The following is a 20,821-nucleotide window of genomic DNA, read 5'->3' as shown; positions in this document are numbered from 1 at the left end:
ATCTTGCGTTGATATTCTTTCAATAATTTGGTTGAAATACTTTTTTTCTACGAGCTCTGCAACGAGTGCATTCATACCATAATTCCTTCAATAATTTGGTTGAAATACTTTTTTCTTCGAGCTCTACAATGAGTGCTTTCATACCAAAAATATTACTTTCAAGGAGGTTCAAAACGTTCAAGTTTTAATTCAACACACATGTTGAATTGGAGATACGTTTTTTTCTTTCAAATTTGTTGCTTTCTTTCTCTATCTTTTTGACAATGATATTCTTTGGGTTCTCTTCCTCCTTTTACAGTTTCTCTCCGACTTGTTCACATGCCAAAACTCTGATATTATTTTCCTATTATGCCGAGATTGAAACTCGTGGCATGCTTTACTGGCTATACTCCAAATGTCATTCGTATCAAATTGAGCTGACTTATTGACCATGATGCGTGTTCTACTTTTTTGAATCTCTTTGTCTGCAGTTTTTGTCTTAATTGTATGCTTTTTGTTTCCAATGCAATACTAGCTCCATCATTCACAAAACATTTCCGTTTCTGAGTCTTCATGGAACGTGTTCGGGGTCTAATTTGGAGTTTAACGCTTTTTCTCTCCTTCTCTCTTCTTTTGTTTTCGTGATGTTGAATGATCAACTGCGCACTCTCGAACTGAACTGCATTCACGTCACAGTGCGGTTCGGGTTCCACGTAAAACAACCATATATTACGGGTGTAAAACGTAATCAATATAGATGTGGCACAGTTAATAAATTTACCTGTTATGTCCTTTGAATACTCGAAGAAGCGACTTAGTTTTAACATCGAAAAGTTTAATTTGAGCTTCATCTCCTCCAGCACACAACAAATGTCCATCGGAACGGAATGTTCCTCCATATGCTGACTCTCTAAAGCGATTGAAATTTCTGAAGCTGGCTTTAGTTATAGGATTGTACAGCTGAACCTGTAATTAATTAAAAAAATAAATAAATATACGATACATTAAACTGTCAGCAAAAACTTTACACCCTCAACAAATATTAACAATATATAAATAAATATTTTCACATATAATCTACAGTATTTGTAAGGTTTTAAGCCGATCTTTTCTTACGTTTTTTTTTTTTTTTTTTGGGGGGGTTCAAAATATACTCCTCGGCTTAGAATCTGTATCATCAACACTACCGGCAAAATACACCGATGAAATAGGAAAAAAGTTAATATCACCAGAAGGTGTCACAAGTAAGTTTTTGTCAACGTAAACTCACTGTTGCGAAATCAGTGTTTTCTCTTAATTGTAGTGGATTTTAATTTTTATTAAGAAAGATATGTGCAAATTTTATATTGTTCATGTTTAGATCTAGAAGATCTTTAGGAATTTACCTCAATAAAAATAAATTTATTTACATAAATACAATATTAATTTAACATAATACATTAGCATTAAAAAACCTTTTAGTATTTAGCAAAAAAGAGAAAAATCCTTATGCTTTGTATGCTTCATTAAAGAATTTATTTTTTTATTTTCGTTTTCAATTTTATTTCCGGCAGTCGGCTTATAATCGAATAAATACATTTTTTTTTTTACTTTTGCCGATCAAAATATCATTAACACTACATTAACAAAGCTTTTTGTGATATTAAGAGCGAGGAGAGAAAACAAAGATAGGTAGAAATATATTTTTTCACTAGAAGTAAGTATACCTCGTTGTCAGGTCGTATTCAAAACTTGGATAAAAAGAGTAAGGACCCATCGTTGCCGACTCTTTAATTCAGAACATTGATTAAAAGTGAGAAAAAAGTCTTTACTCCATTCCCGATATTCATCCTATGCTGTTATATAAGCCCCTAATAAGGGTTGCGTATATATGGAGTAACAAAGGTTGCATACACACACGGCGTTATCAGAAACTGTAAGAAACGTACATACGATTTCGCATATATTTACACTCTCAAATCTACCCCTAACCTCGAGCCGAAAATCGAAAAAGGGCTTCCTGCAAGAATACATCCAGTGAAGATCTATCTATATATAAAATGTGGTGATTTTAGATCACTCCTCTCTGTGACAAATGCTGTTGACGGACAAACCGACACATACACATACATTATTTTGCAAGTACTAGCGTAGAATACCCGCTTTGCTGGGTTAAAATAAAAAACCTGCATTAATCCTTATCTCATGTGTTTAGTACCCGTGAAAAGTGCTGTATTTGAATTCGATACTAATATCAGTCATTTTCGATTATTTTTATATACCCCCTCCCCCAAGCTGCGTGGCTGAATCTGGATTTAAGCGTATTGGAAAAACCACTGTTCAACTCAGCAACTTCGAATATTATGGATTCGACACTAATATCGGTCATTTTCGACCATTTTTCTCTATTTCCCCCTCCCTTAAGTTGCACCGTCAAAGTGAATAGATAAAAAAACAACCCAGGCCCGAACCTTACCTATGTTGAAAATTTGATTGAGATCGGTCGGGTGGTTCAAAAGTTATTTAATCACAAACATAGTCACTTTCAATTTTATAATATAGATAAATGTAGTTTGTTAAGTATCTCGTTTCATTTTTTTTCTTTTTACTATTTCTGATAGTAGATTACGAAACATCCTCATTTTCTACGTCTCATCCTTTATTTTTAATTCTGCCTAAATGTAAATTTATTACCTTTATCGGCCCTAACATAGCAAAATTTGTTTTCTTTTATCTAATTTTTAAGCCGCGATAGCTGAGTTTAACATATGCTGTTAAATAAGCATATTTTGTAAGCTTATTTCATGCACGGAAAGTCTTAAAGTGTGTTTCTCTTTTTTAGTTTACCGTTCCATGATTATCCTCTAGGAGCTGAAGTATACAGAGATAATGATTGAAATGATGGAATGGAAGAAGTGAAAGGAAATGTAAGAATCTCGAGAAAATCCAGGCACATGGCGTTTGTCCGCCAGAAAGCTCACTTAGTGAGAGATGGGATCGAACCAGGGACCCATGCACATGAAGTGAGCCCTTTACTACTAAGCTACACCACAGATCTGAAGTAATATTTTCTACAGACTATATATAAATTCGTAAGAATATATAGATAGTAATGCAGTATATTTCTGCGAACAATGACGGAGATAATGTGGTAAACGCTCTTTTGTTTTGCAGTATCTGTTTTAAATCCACACCTCACACGAGCGATAAGGTTATAACGTCATATAAATGCCAGGAGAGCCCCAGACAATGATTAATAGTGCTTTATCCGAAACTCCATTTACATTTACCCATTTGACATCATTATCGTTTGAAAGAACGCTCCTTAGAAAATCAAGCTATGATTTGTGTTATTTGTTGGTTGGTTGGAATTTACCGTTTCTCTTCAGCATCAAGGGTCTATCAGACGTGGACATACAGTTTACGTTCAAATTCAAACCACTGTAAAGCATTCAAATTTGAATGAACTTCCACCGGCAGTCGAATCTAGGATCCGCTACTGAGCAAGCGGATAGGGCTTCGTGTTATTTTTGTATTATGCCATACAAATACGTCCACTTAAAGCACTTAATGCCTAAGAAACAAAAAGAAATACTAATTCAGTTTCCTGGAAATAATATTTTTATCTCAGGAACTGTAGACTACTCCCCTTATAATACCCAGTGAGTACTTGTCATCAAGGCTCAGTGATAGAGTGTTCACTTCTGGTGCATGGGGTCCCTGGTTCGATCCCAGCTCGCGCTAAGTGAATTTTGTGGTGAACAAACAGTGTGCGCGTGGGTTTCCTCGGGGTTTTCCTGTTTCCTCCCACTTTCTTCATTTCACCATTTCATTTATTTCTCATTATCACCGACTTCTTTAGCCTAGCCGGCATAACCGTGGGATGTAAAACTCATTTCATTTAATTTTCTTTACTTATCATCAATAAACAGGTACCATCATTTAATAGTTTAGTCAATTACACACACACACACACACAAAAAAAAAAAAAAATCATCATCTCAGGATTGAACTTATTTGACCTCCCTCAGTTCTCTTGTTTGCCTAAATTTACCTAAAGCATAAGTAATTCCATATGCTTCACGTTGACTATTATTGTTCAGCAAATTATTTTCCACAACTGGTAATGCTGAACTGTCACATCAGTAGTGTAACATCTTACATATAGTACATTATAAAACACTGTCTATTAACGTTTTTAATATAATGTTGTAGTCACTGTACTTGTTTGTATCAATTACATTACTATTTTTAAGAAAAGCTTACCCGTGCGGAACATGTCACTGCAAAATAATGCGGTTCTATTGGAGATACATCGATGTAATCAATTGGACCAAATTCTTTTAAGAGTACAGGAACCTGAAATATATAAACATGAACTTTAAGCTAGAAATATATGCAATAAATTTATATACAGTAACCCTAGCAATACTTTAAATAATAATTAATATTTTTCTGATCAGAGTATGTACTTCTTTATTAAAAATTAAAATATTTCATAACAGTTTGTAACAGTTAATTCGCTTTCTTCCTTTCCTCAAAATTTGGCCTAGGTTGGATACACTCCTGGGTACTGAAGGTACTTCAGGCTATACAACCATAACTTTAATTATATTTGCGCAACGGAAAAAAATAAAATAAAAATGAAAGAAAACAAAATGACATCTGCAATAATGAAGAAAGGAAGAATTAAAAACAAGGGGAAAAAAAGAAAAATAAAACTATCAATGAATCAGGATCTTTCTCCTGTTGAGACCACTGCGAGAAGCACTGTAACCGTTAATAATAAGCTTCATGTTTATCTCTTTCACTCTAAAGACCACTTGCCAAATATTATTAATCCGACTTATAACTAAGGGATATTCTGGTCTCATAATGCAATGACTATTACTTAATAGAGGATAAACTAAAATTTATTGTCACAAAAGTGAGAAAAAAAATATAGAAACTACAACGACAGAGCTTCCCTTCCCGCACGGGGAGGAAAAAGATTGAAGCACACATTGAAAGTGGTAATAAAATAATAATAATAATAAAGGTTTAAAATTTCGTCTTAATTTTAGTTCTCAATTCAGTTTTATCTTCACCAGTCTTACTTTTCACACAAACAGAATAAATTTTTAATGCACCTCTTAAATTTCCAAAGAATAATTTTATTAGGTTAGAGTTAGTTAGTTTTGCACAATATGAACTCTGTTTAGTTAATCCGATTCTTAGCTCAAGTACATTCTTAAAATTTTGAAGATTTCGGTTACATAAAACAAAATACAATTCTAATTATATCGGTTTGACTTATAAATAATAACGAATTATTGTGTTGCCCAAATTAAACTTTGTCACAATTTAGTATTAAACTTCGCAATTAATTATAAGCTTTATTACATCACTCAAATAGAAAGGGGGGGGGGGGTAACAATTCCTTGGCCTGCTGACATACAATAAAGATTTAAAAAAAAATCTATTACAAGGTTTCACATCATACATATTAGCTTGGTTCACAAATTTAAATACAATTTTCACCCAACAGCTTTCCTAGTGGCGGAGCACTCTATGAAAGTGGCAGCGGTGGAGATAGCCGGGCCTACAAAAACACATTGAAGAAATGAAATATAATTTTCCTTCGAGCGGGCAACCTGTCCGTTTCAGGCGCAACATGTCTCCGAATACACACATTCTTCAGATATTTAACTATTTTCGCCCATGGCTCATTAAATTGCAACTTCTCCAGTTTCACTCAGTTATAATACAATTTTCAACTACTGAGTATATCTGCTAATTAGTAATTCTTTACGCTACAGAGCGAATGCATAAGCTTCATGTTATTCCATTATTAAAGGCGTTTATGTTAATAACATGTCAGCAGGGTTAGAGGGAGCAATGAACGAACTAAACATCACCCCAGATTTATCCTTCTATATGTGGAAATTTCTAGGAGGATCCTACTCTTATTAAACGACAAAACCAATTTTTATACTTCGTACGCAATCATAACAATACAGAAACTAACCTAACCACTATAACTAACAAACGAAGAAAATAAATTCACACAAAAACAAAGAAATTTAAACACTGATTTCACATGGAGAGGTGTTAACCTATACGTAAATTCAACGTTTTAAGTTCTGAAAGAGGCAAGTGGCAGTGGAATTGAAGGGAGGGGAAGAACGAATTCTAACACCCAGGCGACTGAGGACCCATGCTTGACTGAAAATTAGCTACTTCAAACTTTATAAGTTAGCAATAAGTAGGCACGATTACATTAAAATTTATCCCCCCTTCCTGTTCTTTACTTGTGAATTTCTGAAACTGAAAGATTTGTAGTTCTAATTTTTAAAGTTTATAACGATTTATAGAATGTTGTCGGCCAATTAATCCAAAACCAAATTTAACCAGCAACAGTCACTTTCCCCTATGCCTGGAACCTTCCGAGTCGCATGGCTTTCCCAGTTTCAAATCCTGATCTCCTAAACCTACTTCAGCCGCATTCCAAATCAAAAGAAATTGATGTTACCTTGATGTCCTAGGAGCAGTTGAATCAAACCTTATAATTTGGTATTTCCACCGCACAACCAATCCATTACAGGTGAAGCACGTGCATCATTGCAGGAAAGAGGAATTCTGTCTGAGTGTTCTAAATTATCACACTTTCACATTATAGCAGTCTTCTCGGCCTTCTCACCCGCCTGCCGGTTCCTCTTCACTATTTAGCTTGAAATTCACATTTTTTTGTTAGGTTGTTAGGTAGCTTTTGTCCAAATTTTTTTCTGCGCCGAGTATCTAACTGATGGTTCTACGTCATTACAACGTATAGTGCACGCTATTCTTCTTTGTTTCCGGAAAAAAAAACCTCGCCCCTTTTAATCCGATTGGTGCAGTGATTACTACCGGATAAATTTTAAAATTTTAACACACTTATCGTCCTATTATAATATACTAAAACACTTACAATTAAAGTAAAAATATCTAAATTATTATTGCTTATCAGATAATTCGTAATTTAGTGTCGCTTCTAGTATTTTGAAAAAAATAAATTCCTTAGCAGTTTTTGTTTTTCTTATAATTTCTTTCCCTATGTGGCAGCACAATCACGCACAGCGAGGACTATAAACGAACTCTCAATGTTGCTTTGGGTCGAACTCGAAGAAGGGCGCCATTTTGGGTCCTCAAACTCCCAATGATCTTTTATTAATTTTAATCATCATACATGAGCGGAAAAGACCATCTCAAGTTTCAGTAACGTAACGTTGTTTCTCAGAGGATCATACATATTAAGGTCTGAGAAAGATAACGTTACGTTATGGAAACTTACGAAATATTTTAATTTTTAATAAAGAAGTACACCTTGTCTCATAAAGGTTGGCCGCACTCTTTATTGCTATTTTGAGGCAAAAATTTTCTAAGTCCAACTTCGGGTATCGTCGGAAAAAAGTAAACCAGGTTCGAACCTCCAAGCCAGCCTTTGCAATCGGGAAAAATTTTGCAGATGTGTTTTTCTTCTTTAAATATAAGACTTGTTACCAAGTGTAGAAAAAAAGCAACATTGATTGAAATACTTAATGATACAATATTTTGAAACCTTGTATTAATGTCAGCACATGCTTGTTTGTCATTTAGCTCTCCATACGTAATGGAACGTTTAGATACGTAAAGGAATCTTTCCATATGTAAAAGAACGATCAAACTTAAGACAAAGAACATAATTATCCCCTGAGTACTAAAATAAAAGTCAAAGTAGAACAAAAACAGCGTTTGCAGTGGATATGAATGTTGTAATTATCTTGAGAGCCGCTATACATCGCTAGAAGCACATGTTAGCTCAGTTGTAAGGTGTTGAATTTCAAATCGTAAGGTTGTGAGTTCGATTCACATCAGGATCAATGCTTTTTTTAAATGAAATTCTATTTTCCGACATGCATGAAAAATTATATAAAATAATTACATTAAAATACATCAGTTGTATATATATAACAATCATTGCAGAACATAGTAATTATTATGTATAAAATATGACATCTGAGATAGGTGTTCACCGTACGCCGGTATTATATATAGAATGTTAAATACAAGTTAAGAAAATCGTTAGCAATAAATAAATTATGTAGTGTATTTATTTGCTGCTATTTGTCATACAGATGTTACTTCTCAATATTCTCATTACAGCATGTCATTTACATTCGTGAAATACAGTATATTCCTACGGACATAGGAAGTGTATAAACAGAGTATCCAAAGTCGGACCCTGCTTCCAGACACAACTTTTCCCAATCCCCTTAACGTCACGAGAAGAAACACAAAATCTCTTTAAAATGGAATGTCGTTACATAGAGTTTCATTCGAATACGTTGATATGCTTTTGTATATTTCTCTCTCTCTCTTTCGCTTTGTGTATGTGTGTGTGTTGCGGAATATCCCAAGTTGAATACAGCATTTGCAACGTATATGAGCATCATTGTCATCGAACACCGGAAATTGAAAGTCGTGGTTCTTCACATTGGGTTTGTGTGTTCATGTTAGCTCACTGGTAGAGTACGGGCTTGCCAATGATAAGGTTTTGAGTTCAAAGCCTGCAGCGAATTATTATTATTATTATTAGTAGTAGTAGAATTGCACAAAATTCGAATACAAGGAGTGGTTTTTTCTAGAAATATCTTCAGAAACGTTTAGGTAGCCCTGAATAGGGCTGTTTTCGGGAGTTAAGGCGGGGACATTAATATTGTGTCCATGACCCTTCTGAATTTATTACACACTCCAATCTTCTGGGCATGGAATCTATTTAATGGATGACAAATCTATCTCCTTCCCCTACATCCAGCCATGCCTCGGAAACAAGATGCCACAAGTCATCTCGAGTTCTTGGTGGATCTGCCTCAGGCCAACTCTCCCTTAGAGTACGCTTCACTTCTGCCCACATATTTTCCATGGGATTCAGGTCTGCTCCACGAGGCGGCCAGTCAATTAAATCAATCTCAGGCTGCCCCGCGAACCATTCTTGAACCACACGGGAAGTATGTATTGGCGACTGGTCTTGCTGGAACTGAATTACACCATCAGGCTGAAATACTCGTACAGATGGCATCATGATATTACTCATAATGTCTAAGTACTGAGCACTGTCCAGATGTCCTTCAATTCTGTGAAGCTGTCCTGCTCCGCGACTGGAAATCCAACCCCAACATGAAATAGATACATGGTCTCTGCGATTGCAAGCAGCCACATATTCAGGGTCATATCGGGTGCCTCTCGGACGATACACAAAACGGCGCCCCTCATTTGATGTGAATATGGATTCATCTGAGAAAACTATGTTTTCCCAGTTGCGACCCACATTCGCATGTGCAAACACGAGACGCTAAATTTTGTGTTCGTCTGAGAGTTTTTCCTTCACGGCACCAACATGGCCAAGTAACCCAGCATGACGAAGCCTTCGCAGAGCTGTATGATTACTACCAGGAAAGTGAGAAGCTTCCCTTAGCTGTCTAGACGTCCTTAGTGGGTCTAACCGAGCTTCGTTTACTAATCTCGCATCTTCGGCTTCGGTAGACACATGAGGACGACCAGGTCATATTTCCGAATCCATCGCCTTCATGTTGAGGCCGGGACACCTACTCGCCTGCTAGCTGTAGTTGCAGAATAGCCTTCCAACTCCCATAAAGTAATTACTGCTGTACGTATATCCATAGTTACCAATGCTCTGAGCTGTGAGCAGGAAGCAATAGGTAAAACCTAGTATCTGACACAGTGGCGGCTCGTGCTCTGAATTTTAGGTAGTGCACAATATATGACCTCTCCTTTTCCATTATTATTATTATTATAAATAATAATAGTTTAATAATAATAATAATAATAGAAGTGGCGTATTTACGATTTTGTTTCGGGGGGCTTTGCCTGAAAATGTGAAAATTCTGCAAGATATTCCATATACTTTACTATAGTAAGTAAGATTTCGGGGGGGGGGGGCTTAAGCCCGGAAGCCCTTCCTAAATACGCCACTGATAGTATAAATAATAATAGCGATTTCTTCATGGCATGCTTCAAGCATGCAATGGAGAAGCTCATTTTGTATGATTTTTGACGTGCTCTTGAAAATTAGCTAATCTACGAAAAACGCCTCGATTTGAAGAAGAGTATGTTTTTCATCATGTCCTCTTAAAGCCAATTCGAAGGTGCCACGAAACCAAACGCAATTGATGATTATATTGAGCACGTACCTGTTTTGCGTCACTTTTTGATTGGGGGCGCGGTGGCTCAGTGCTAGAGTGTTCACCTCCGGTGCTTGGTGTCCCTGGTTTGATTCCAGCTCGCGCCGTGTGGACTTTGTGGTGGACAAACACCGTGCTCGTGGATTTTTTCGGGGTTCTCCCGTTTCCTTCCACTTTCTTCATTCCACCATTTCATTCATCTCTCATCACCGTCTCCTTTAGCCTAACCGGCATAATCATGGGACGTAAAACTTAAAGATTTCATTTCATTTCATTTTCACTTTGATTGTGATTCTCAATGGACCGCCTATAACCAGCATTTAGTTGAGCAGCAATATTCACGTTTCCCAACACAGTGAGATTAGTCACGTGTCTTATATGACCTGACGATTTTTTTTTCTTTTTTGTCGTGCTGATGCTGGATATCAGCACCTTTTCTTACTCCATGCATCTTCCTCCGCCCCGAACAACAAACAGAGAAAAACAAAACAAAGCATTTTTAATTTCACATTCACATAACCACTTATGCTGTTTGTACAAGTTGAGATTAAACTTCCTTGTAAATGTTCGTTTCTGACTTCTAATTACTTCCGTTATATTGAGAGTCGGAATTGGTCTTCCAATGTCTTTCACAAGTAGGTTTGCTTCTGAAGTTCTTTTCGAAAACAGGTAATTCAACAGAGACGTTACAGAATTTATTGCTACTGAATTGCTAGTTAACGTATATCAGGGACAGACACGTACTTATGCAATTACAGCAACAATATTCCAATGAACAACAAAGACCGGCACACATACACACAAACATACGAGGGCTATCCAGAAAGTAGATTACGTTTTGGAATAAAAAATCAACAAAGTATAGGAAACAAATTTTATTATATACAGATGAAAGCCACACACAAATACTACTTTTCGACATAGTCACCATTCAAATTAAGGCATTTATCGTAGCGATGTACGAGCTTGGAAATTCCTTCGTCGAAAAATTCGGCCGCCTGCGACTTCAACCACTTCGTTACCTCTTCTTGCAGCTGTTCGTCGTCATCAAAACGCTGCATAGCCAGCCACTTCTTCATTGCTGGGAATAGGTGGAAGTCGCTCGGTGCCAGGTCGGGACTGTACGGCGGATGAGGAAACAACTCCCACTGAAAAGATTCAAGAACTTCACGCGTGACATTTGCCGTGTGGGGCCGGGCGTTGTCGTGAATCAACAAGATCTTAGAGCTCAACATTCCTCTGCGCTTGTTTTGAATTGCTCTTCTGAGGTTTTGCAGAGTTTGGCAATACCTTTGAGCGTTTATTGTAGTGCCTCTTTCCAGGAAGTCCACCAAAATCACACCTTTTCTGTCCCAAAAAACAGTCGCCATCATCTTCCTTGCCGACATTGTTTGCATGCATTTCTTGGGTTTTTGGGGAGAACCTGTGTGCCCCCACTGCATTGATTGCAATTTCGTTTCACAGTTCACGTGTTTCACCCATGTTTCGTCACCAGTAACGATGCGATCGAGTAAAGAGTCACCATCCTTATTGTAGGCGTCCAAAAAGTGCAACGCTGCAGCCATTCGCTGATTTTTGTGGTCCTCTGTCAAGATTTTTGGAATCCATCTTGCACAAAACTTGTGGTAACCAAGCTTTTCGCTGATGATTTCGTGCAACAAACTTCGCGAAATTTGTGGAAAACTCAAAGAAAGTTCCGTTATTGTGAACTTTCGATTTTCACGGACTTTAACATCGACTTTTTCGACAAGTTCGGCAGTCACTTTGCTGGGTCTCCCACTTCGATCTTCGTCGTGAACATTGGTTCGGCCATTTTTAAATCTTATGACCCACTGTCGCACTCCACCTTCAGTGATAATGTTGTCCCCATACACTTCACACAGCTGCCGATAGATTTCTATCGGTTTACAGTTTTTTGCTGTCAGAAACCTTATTACTGCACGCACCTCGCAGCTCGCGGGATTTTCAATTAACGCAGACATTTCAAACCGTCACAGTATCTTAACGGAGCACAGCACGAACCTCTCACTAGCACGGCTAGATGCCGACTGAGCTGCGCAACGCTCTGACCCCAAGATGGCCGCGCTATGGCCCCTAGCGGACACAGACGAAAACGTAATCTACTTTCTGGATAGCCCTCGTACAACACTACAAAGTCCGCTACCCGCTTTAAAATCTCACCTCTTCCCCAATTAATGCCCTTTCTGTAAAAACTGTTCTCCAATTTTCTCATTCACCCATGCACACATGAAAAGGAAAACATTGTATCTATGCTGCCAAATTTCTACTCATTCAGATACATGTGTATTAAATATCGACACCCTCAATTTGTCTTCACTCTTCACGGGGTCACCTTTTCTGTCTCTATAGCTGCCTTGACCTTACTTGGTTGACAGAACCAATAGTTATGACCACTTGGCAATCTCACATTTAGGCCAGGCGCAAGGTTTATTTTTTCCCCCTCTGTAGCGACTTGGTTACGGTACGCAACATTATCACAAAGGAACAGATTATTCCCCTTCAGGCGAGAACCGTGTCAACCAATACTGCAGGGGGAGGGACGGTGGTGAAGTTCCAGTTCCAAAGCGTTATGTTTTGGAAAGGCTGTTTTTGTTTGGTAGATTTGTTTGCAAAAGATGTGCAAGCATATGGATCCTTATGAGGCAGTGCATGGCGTGATAACCCTCCTCTTACTGCGCAACCCCGCAATGGACCAGAAGATGTTAAAGCTGGGGAGTTTGGCAAACTCTCAAGCAGAAAGCAAGTAGCCAGCCCCATTTCAAACGCACTTGTTTAAGAAAAGATGATGTTGGCAATAGAATGAAAAGTGATTTGGCACAAATAAAAATTGAAAATATTGGAAGGAGGTTTGTACAAACATGCAAACATTAAGAGAAACCGCCACTGATCTGACATATGATTGGTTACTTGCACGGCACGTCTATTGTGGGGAACGACTAGGTCAACGACTCATGAAAGATCTTAAAATGGTGCGCCGTAATAATAATATTAAAAACAGTTTGCATAAAGGAATGTTAATACATACGAAAAGCCCCCCGTTTAAAGACTGAATTGTTATACTGACTTTACACGTATAAAAACATATACCATATTCCAAATAGATTGAGCGATATGATGATAGCTGTTTTGAGACGAACACTTTCGAAGTCCAACTTCGGGTATGTTCGGAAATCAGTACACTAAAGCTACTGGTTCGAACCTCCAAGTCAACCTTAGCAGTCGAGAAAAATTGTACAGATGTGTTTTTCCTTCTGTTAAATATAATAAGACATGTTGAAATAGTATTACGTGTAGAAGAAACTAACATTGATTGAAATACTTAATGATACAGTATTTTGAAACTATGTAATCACACTCTCGTTTCGTCATTGTGATTTCCATACGGAAAGGAGCATTTACGTATGAGCTGAGTTATATGTCATTAGAAGCAGCTTCCCAAGAGCGGTCATGTTAGCTCAGTGGTACAGCCCCGAGCGTTCAAATCATGAGTTCGTGATTTCGATACCCGTTCAGGTGACATTCTTTTATGATATTCTATTCTCCTCAATGCATGAAAATTATGTAAAATAATTACATTAAAATTCATCAGTTGTGTATTCATATAATCATTTCACGACATAAGTAATTATTATCTTTAAAATATAACATCTGAGGTATTGACAGAACGTCGATATGTTATATGTGAATATTAAATACAAATTAAGAAAATCGTGTAACAGCAATAAATAAGTTATGTAATGTATTTGTTTGCAGCTATTTTCATACGCAGGTAACTTCTTAATATTCGCATTACAGCATGTGATTTAGGTAGAGCATAACCAAAATCGGATCGTGGTTCAAGACAAAAAACTAGCTAGCCCCAAACTGTCACGTAAGAAATTCACGAATCGCAAAGGTAACGTGAATAGACTGAGAGTGGCAATGCCTTAATCGCTCTCTCTCAACTCTCTCTTATCTGTTATAAAAATGTATGTATGGATGCGTGTGTATGTATGTTCCAATGTAACTCATGTATGCCTAGAGCAGGGTTTCTCAACCTGGAGGTCGCCAGAGGCTTTAATGGGGGTCGCGAAGGTAAGCGGAAGAGATAAATATAGTTAGAATCTAATACCAGAAATTATTTTTAAATATTATTGTGGATTTTGTTGTGATAGGTATACTTTCATATTTTATACATACTGTAAAGAACAACAAAAAATAAGTCTACTAAACATTTTCAAAAGGTGCAGAGTTGTTTAAAAATTAATTTAAATGAAAGAGGTATGATATGAAACTAATGAGATCTGTATATTGAAATACCAGAAAAATACACACGCAACATAACCTGCATATTGAAACACAATTAAAATTGAAACTTAATGAGATACCTAAGCGTGGTGTAATTTCACTAGTGCAGCAATGCCCGGTTTAATCTTCGTGACGAACATTATCAAGCCATTTTCAACTGATAAGAGATTTCTTGTCTTTGTTTTAATGTTTACCATAAAAAAACTTTCGCATAGGTACGATACAGCAAATGGAATTATCACTTTTAAAGCAGCAGATACCAAACCAGGATATTCTCTTCTCATCAACCAGAACTTGTCTAAGTCTTCGTTACAGAAAACCAGTTGCAAGGATTTGTCGCACGATAATTCTATTAGTTGGTCAAGAAGTTGTGGGCTTAGATCAGCTACGTTAATGGCCTCTTCAATGAATGAGTTTAACATCCATCTTGAACCAGCACCTTCATCGTTGGGAATATAGATGTTACTGTTACCGTATCCACGATCAGGGCTGTGTCGCGGTGGCAGAGCGCCGGGCGCCGAAAAAAGGAGGCACAAAATTCGGAGGAAGTGTGTTACTCACGTTAGGAAAATGCATGTGCACATGCAGTGGCGGATCCAGAATATGATCAAGGGAGGGGCTAAACTACAGTTTGCCGCTTTATCTAGTGTAAAAAGATTGAAGTCCATTTTATCCAGTGTATATCTGAGCATCAAGGAGGGGGTATAGCCTCTATAGCTCCCCTTGGATCCGCCTCTGTGCACATGTATAAAATAGAAGGAAAAACGTAATAAAAAGTGCTCAAAATCAAAGAAAAGCAGGGTTTACTTTTGAAAATTTTATTGCGCTTCGTGCCAACCATGGTGGCGCTTCGCAGCTAGTCTGTCGACCTCACTCATATCACGGAGACATCGTCGTATACTCTCGCCCCGAGCGCTGATTTTCCATAGCACGGCACTGTTCACTATAAACAAGAAATGGATTCTACTATTATAGAAATAGGTATGTTAAAAATCCCACACAAGCTTATAATAAAACAAATTATAACGGGGTCGCTGGCAAGAGGATGTAATAAAAGGGGATCGTGATAGGAATTAGGTTGAGAACCACTGGCCTAGAGTAATCTTAACCATATTTCTTATAGTCTGAAAAAGAGTGCTGTCGGGTTAGCTATGGTGAATGGGACGGGGATACATATAAAAGATTGCTAGAAAATGATCGAATTCATAGTTTTCGGGATCGCTTAGATAAATAGTGTGACTTTCGATTTCGCTTAACTTTGATTAAGCTCTCAAGTAGGGATGGGCACGAGTGACTTTTCTTTGAAACTGGACTCAACTCGAAACAGACATCTTTGAGGTCTACTCTAGGACTCGGCACGAAAAAATTCCTCCAACTCGACTCGGATTAGAGTCGAGTCGAACCAAATAATGTGTTTAGTCTACCTAGACAATATAATTATTCTATTATCAATGATACTACTACTACTACAACTTATTTTATTATTATTATTATTATAACAACACCGTGTATAATCATGAACGATAGACGGTTAGTATAGGAATACTAAAAAGCTAATTGACTGCCGACGTCGGTAGTCATGAAGTCTACAAGGCAAGGACATCGTTCATTACCCTACGCTATAAGCATCGGTGGACTACAGATGGTCAACTATCGATCTCTCGCCAAAAATTGGTGGCCCCGCAGCGACGATCCGCGGTGGCCCGTTCCATTTTGAAAATTTTACCACCAGCGGCAGAGACGCGACGAAACGCCAACGAACCACAAAATTACTCTCCCAAAATATGTTAAATTGCCTATATGTGTAATTTGTTTATATTTAGGTGAATTCAAAAAACACTAAAACAAATACCCCGGGGTGGGCGCGAATTATCAACGTTACGATTACTAGGCATATGTTCTTCTGACTTTCCCACGGAAATGATGATAAAAAGCTTGCTTGTTGAAGGATAAATCATTGAGGTCTTAATTTAGCCAATCAGACAAACCCCTATATCTCGAGTTCTAGGAGGTGGTACTGTGAACCGTTTCATATTTATTGCTTTCTGGTGGGGTGCTATGTGCAAAATTTGAGCATAATCGCCGACGTGCACCTTCAGTGCCTCTTCTTTTAGTACAATTTTAACCAGAGATGGTGTGGGTCAATGGAAATTTGATCCACGACCCACCATGGCACACTATCACCCACCACCCAAATGACCCACTCTGACCCACCACCAACTATGAACCACTCTGAACCATCGTGACCAACTCCGACCAACCAAAACCCGTCGGCATCAACTCTGACCCATGATCCACGTCCTCCTCTCCATTGACTAAAGAGGTTACACTTGTAATGAAACAAGACTGTGAAATTATCATTTATCGGAGTTTGAATTTTGTACCATCAATAGCTCAAGCACCTCTCTGTTACAATACCGCTGGATCTGACTTTTACGATACAATAGTAAATTGTTTCTCATCTTCCGAATTAAAATGAATTTAATTTATCATACATAATTATTTCTTTGTTGGCTTACAGATACATTTCAGTCGAAAATAGGATGAAATTCGGAAGTCTCAAATCAAGATAAAGTAGACCAACGTAAGAAAAAGAAAAACTAATTTTCTATATAATTAAGCATGCCGTACTAATTTAAAATGCCCATGTAATTAAGCTTAGAATACAAATTTTATGGTCATTTTTCTCACAACTTTATGGCTTGATTGCCTTATGCTCTGAACGCTCCATATATTAAACACCAGCTTCTGCAATTATTATAATGGAAAGCAATGGGTATAAAATGCGAAGAACTGTAGTTTTCATTTCTCAATTGGTTTCTCAACTAATATCAATCGTTTTCGATTATTTTTACAAATCAATACACTACTAATTTCCAATATATAGAAAATGCGTCCCCCTATCCGCTCATAAAAAAAAATAAAAAATGCCAGGACATATTTTGTTTATTTTTAGTAGAGAGTTATGTATTGAATTTCAGCTCTAAGTTGAACGGCTTGTGAGATATTCAATTTTTCGCAAAAATTCGGACCACTACTCCCCCCTAAGGATATGTATTATAATGAAAGTGATACGCGTATGATAACTTCCCAGTTGGGATTGAGGCCTGATTATATGCGAAACGTCATTTCATTTGACCTTGTAATTTGACCGTGATGATCACGCGGAAATAGTTACTTTTAATTTTTTATATAATAATTCCTATATTACAGGCGGTTCAAAAATTTTTTTTCAGCAGTTAGCTCCTCTAAAAGCTCACAGGCTGTATCTAAAAATCCAAACTCCTATTGCTATTGCCACTCTTACAATTGCAAATATCAAAATCCATAAGTGTTTGAACTTTTTTCATTAGAAACAAATGAAAAAAAGAAACAAATGAAAAAAAAAAAAGGAAAATGAAGATCTTGAAAGTAAAACGTAGACAAGCTCACCAGTGTTCAGAAGGTGCTATCTACAATGCACTGAACAGAATGGATCGGTGAGTCAGTGTGAGTTGTGTTTCGCAGTAGGTCACGTCCCTTTGACCTACGATCCACTGACTCACTCCATCTTTGATTTTAACATGTCTTATTTTATTTAAAAGACGAAACATACTTCCACACAATTTTTTTCTCGATTGCGAAGGTTGGCTTGATATAATAGTTGAAATGGTCATTTTTTTTATCACGGCGAGGAATTGATATGATTAAAAAGCCCATCTTGAAGTGGGTACAAACTACTGTACCTTCCGAAGTTATTAGAAATGCTTTCTCAACCCCGAAAACTATGAATTCTACAAATATTACAGTAATTTTTGACATTCTATTTTTAGCTCTCCCAGTCCATCATCCCGTGAAGATGGGGATGAATTTGGATGTAAACTCCATTCTGCGCATCACTATCCCTCTCAACGACCGAGAAAATTATGGATAAAACACTAAGACCAGTCGTTATACATTATTTCTACATGTCACACCTCCCAACTTCCATAACTTCATACTGCCACAATATTATCTTCTTAGATTGAAGGTAGTATGTCCCCCAAGTTTGGTAAAGGTTGCCCCACACATTCCGGAGTTACGCTGGAATATACACTTATACATAAACATTAAAATACTTACAGCTGTGCGAGCAATACCTTCGATGCTGCCCCTGAATTCAAAATCCAGCTGACATGTTCTTTTATGCGGGGACTTAGAAAATAGAAGTATTGCTATTTATCTCGGTGATCACGAAACTATAGACTCTACACTAATATCGGTCGTTTTGAATCATTGTGTATATTACTCCCTTTGACTTTCCTTATTCAAGGTGTCTACTAAAATCCCAAAGTGAAATTTCGTGACTTTTTCGTGGCCTTTTCTTTACAAAATCATCAAATTTCCTAAAATTTTGAAGAGCGAATTTGGGTGCGAATTAGGCCGAATTTTCATCCATGCGATAGAAACGTACTTTGCTTGCGATATGCTAGCGTCTAAAGCTGATCATAGACACTTTTGGTGGTGAACTTTGACGTTTTATAGAACAAAATTTTCCAATCTGTACTTACATTTGAAAAAAAAAAAAAAAAAAAAAAGCTAAATTTCGTGACTTTCATGTACATTTTCTGATTTCGTGACATTCGTGACTTTCATGACCGATAGACACCCTGTTATTAGATGTGCTAGAGGATCTTACTCCTACTGGAAGCTGAACTTAAAGGTCATCAGAACTGCTCCCAATGATCTTGGGGACCCCGAAAGATATAAATTCGACAGTAACATTGGTTATTTTCAATTACTTCTACATGTCAAAATTTCACACACCCCTTCAGGGTGCTAATGGGGGTTTAACTTACATGGCACCTGGAGTGTCACTCTTTATCTAAGCGACCCACAAAATGATGGATTCGACTCTAATGTCGGTCTTTTTTAAAAATTTTGATGTCAGCCCTTTCATTCCTCCTAGGAGAGCAAACGGATACTACCACCGCTAGGACTAAATTTGGTCTTAAATGGCATTAAAATTTCTACCAATTAATTTAGCGATCAGTGTTGCATTTAGAAGCTCGGCATCCCTACGCACTTTTGCTCTCGGCGCACCCAATAACTACATATTTCTCCGCTCCTTCATTCCTAACTTAAAAATAAAACTTAATTCGAATATGTTTAATTAGTGAATTTATTACAGTTAAATACCATTCACTAGATGCTACAGCTACAACTACGTAACAAACAAACAAACAAGAAAAAAAACTTTTTCTGAATTATTTTTAGATTTCTTAGCTATCATTAAACATATTAGAATAGTAAAAAACGGATTGTTCGTGAAATAGTATATTTGCTCTTGATTTTTTAACTTTTTCATAGGAAAAAAATATTCAATTTTTAAACTTTGTGCTCTACAAATTTGTTGCCCTCTAGGCACGGGCCTAGTTGGACTAATGTGAAATGCGACACTGAAAACTTAACGATTCGACTCTAATATCGGTTGATTTCGATATTTTTATATCGTTACGTAAGCACCCTGTGTGCTAATGGGAGCTTAATTGGACTTGAATTGAAAGTAGAACTATTTACCTAAGCGACCACGAAACTATGGATTCGATACTAATATCGATCCGTTTCTAGCGTTTTTGATATGTATCCCGACAATACTCTTTTCCAGACTGTAAGAAATACGGTTAAAATTGCTCTAGACATATCTGAATTATGTTGAAACAGATAGATACATCCATTTATATATATATATAAACACAGAGTGAGCGAACGAGCGAGAGCGAGCGAAGGTTGGAGGTTCGAACCTAGTTTACTTTTTTCTGAAGATACCCGAAGCTGGAATTACAAAATTTTTGTCTCAAAATAGCAATAAAGAGTGCGGCCAACCTTTATGAGACAAGTTGTACTTCTTTATTAAAAATATTAATTATTATTTAAATAATATTTCCATAGTCAACATGAAGGAAGTTACAAGTAGTTATACTGTCTAGATTTTACAAAATTTATGATAAAAATATACGTTTTTTTTTAATATGTTCTAATTTGTACAAGTACGGTGACTTTATGTGATTTAAACTGTTTTTCCCAGTGTATCGTAATCTAGGTGAATACCCTCACTCGTTAACGCGTCTTCTCCCCACGGACACATCCTTCACGCTACGTTTCCGTCCTAACTCGTTTAACTAGTGCTCGTACTTTCAGTCGCAACTTACCACACATATGTTAGTGTTTTTTATACTGTAATTTTTATGGTAATCGTCCTGATGCGTAATTGTACTCGTTACATGTCACATCAAACTGTATGCATATTATGTATTTGTAGGAAATTACCTGCACAAGCTCCAATATATATATATATATGTGTATGTATGTATGTATATATCAGGATGCAGAATGTC

General features: G+C 37.0%; 1 protein-coding gene across 1 annotated transcript in view; it reads right to left on the bottom strand.

The window, feature by feature from the left end:
- The window catches only part of LOC145666610 (U3 small nucleolar RNA-associated protein 15 homolog), a 59,044-nt gene that overhangs the window by 30,390 nt on the left and 7,833 nt on the right, over positions 1–20,821 (bottom strand). Inside the window, exons 2-3 of the mRNA XM_081734043.1 lie at positions 4,225–4,317; positions 761–945 (exon numbers count right to left, since the gene is read on the bottom strand). Coding sequence (XP_081590169.1) covers positions 761–945; positions 4,225–4,317 — 278 coding nt within the window. The remainder of the gene's footprint in view (positions 1–760; positions 946–4,224; positions 4,318–20,821) is intronic.

This window comes from Thermobia domestica, chromosome 12 (genome assembly GCF_964235325.1).
Source record: "Thermobia domestica chromosome 12, izTheDome1.hap1.1, whole genome shotgun sequence".
NCBI classification, from domain to species: Eukaryota; Metazoa; Arthropoda; class Insecta; order Zygentoma; family Lepismatidae; genus Thermobia; species Thermobia domestica.
The sequence above is the reverse complement of the archived record's forward strand: the minus strand, read 5'-3'. Positions and strand labels throughout refer to the sequence as shown.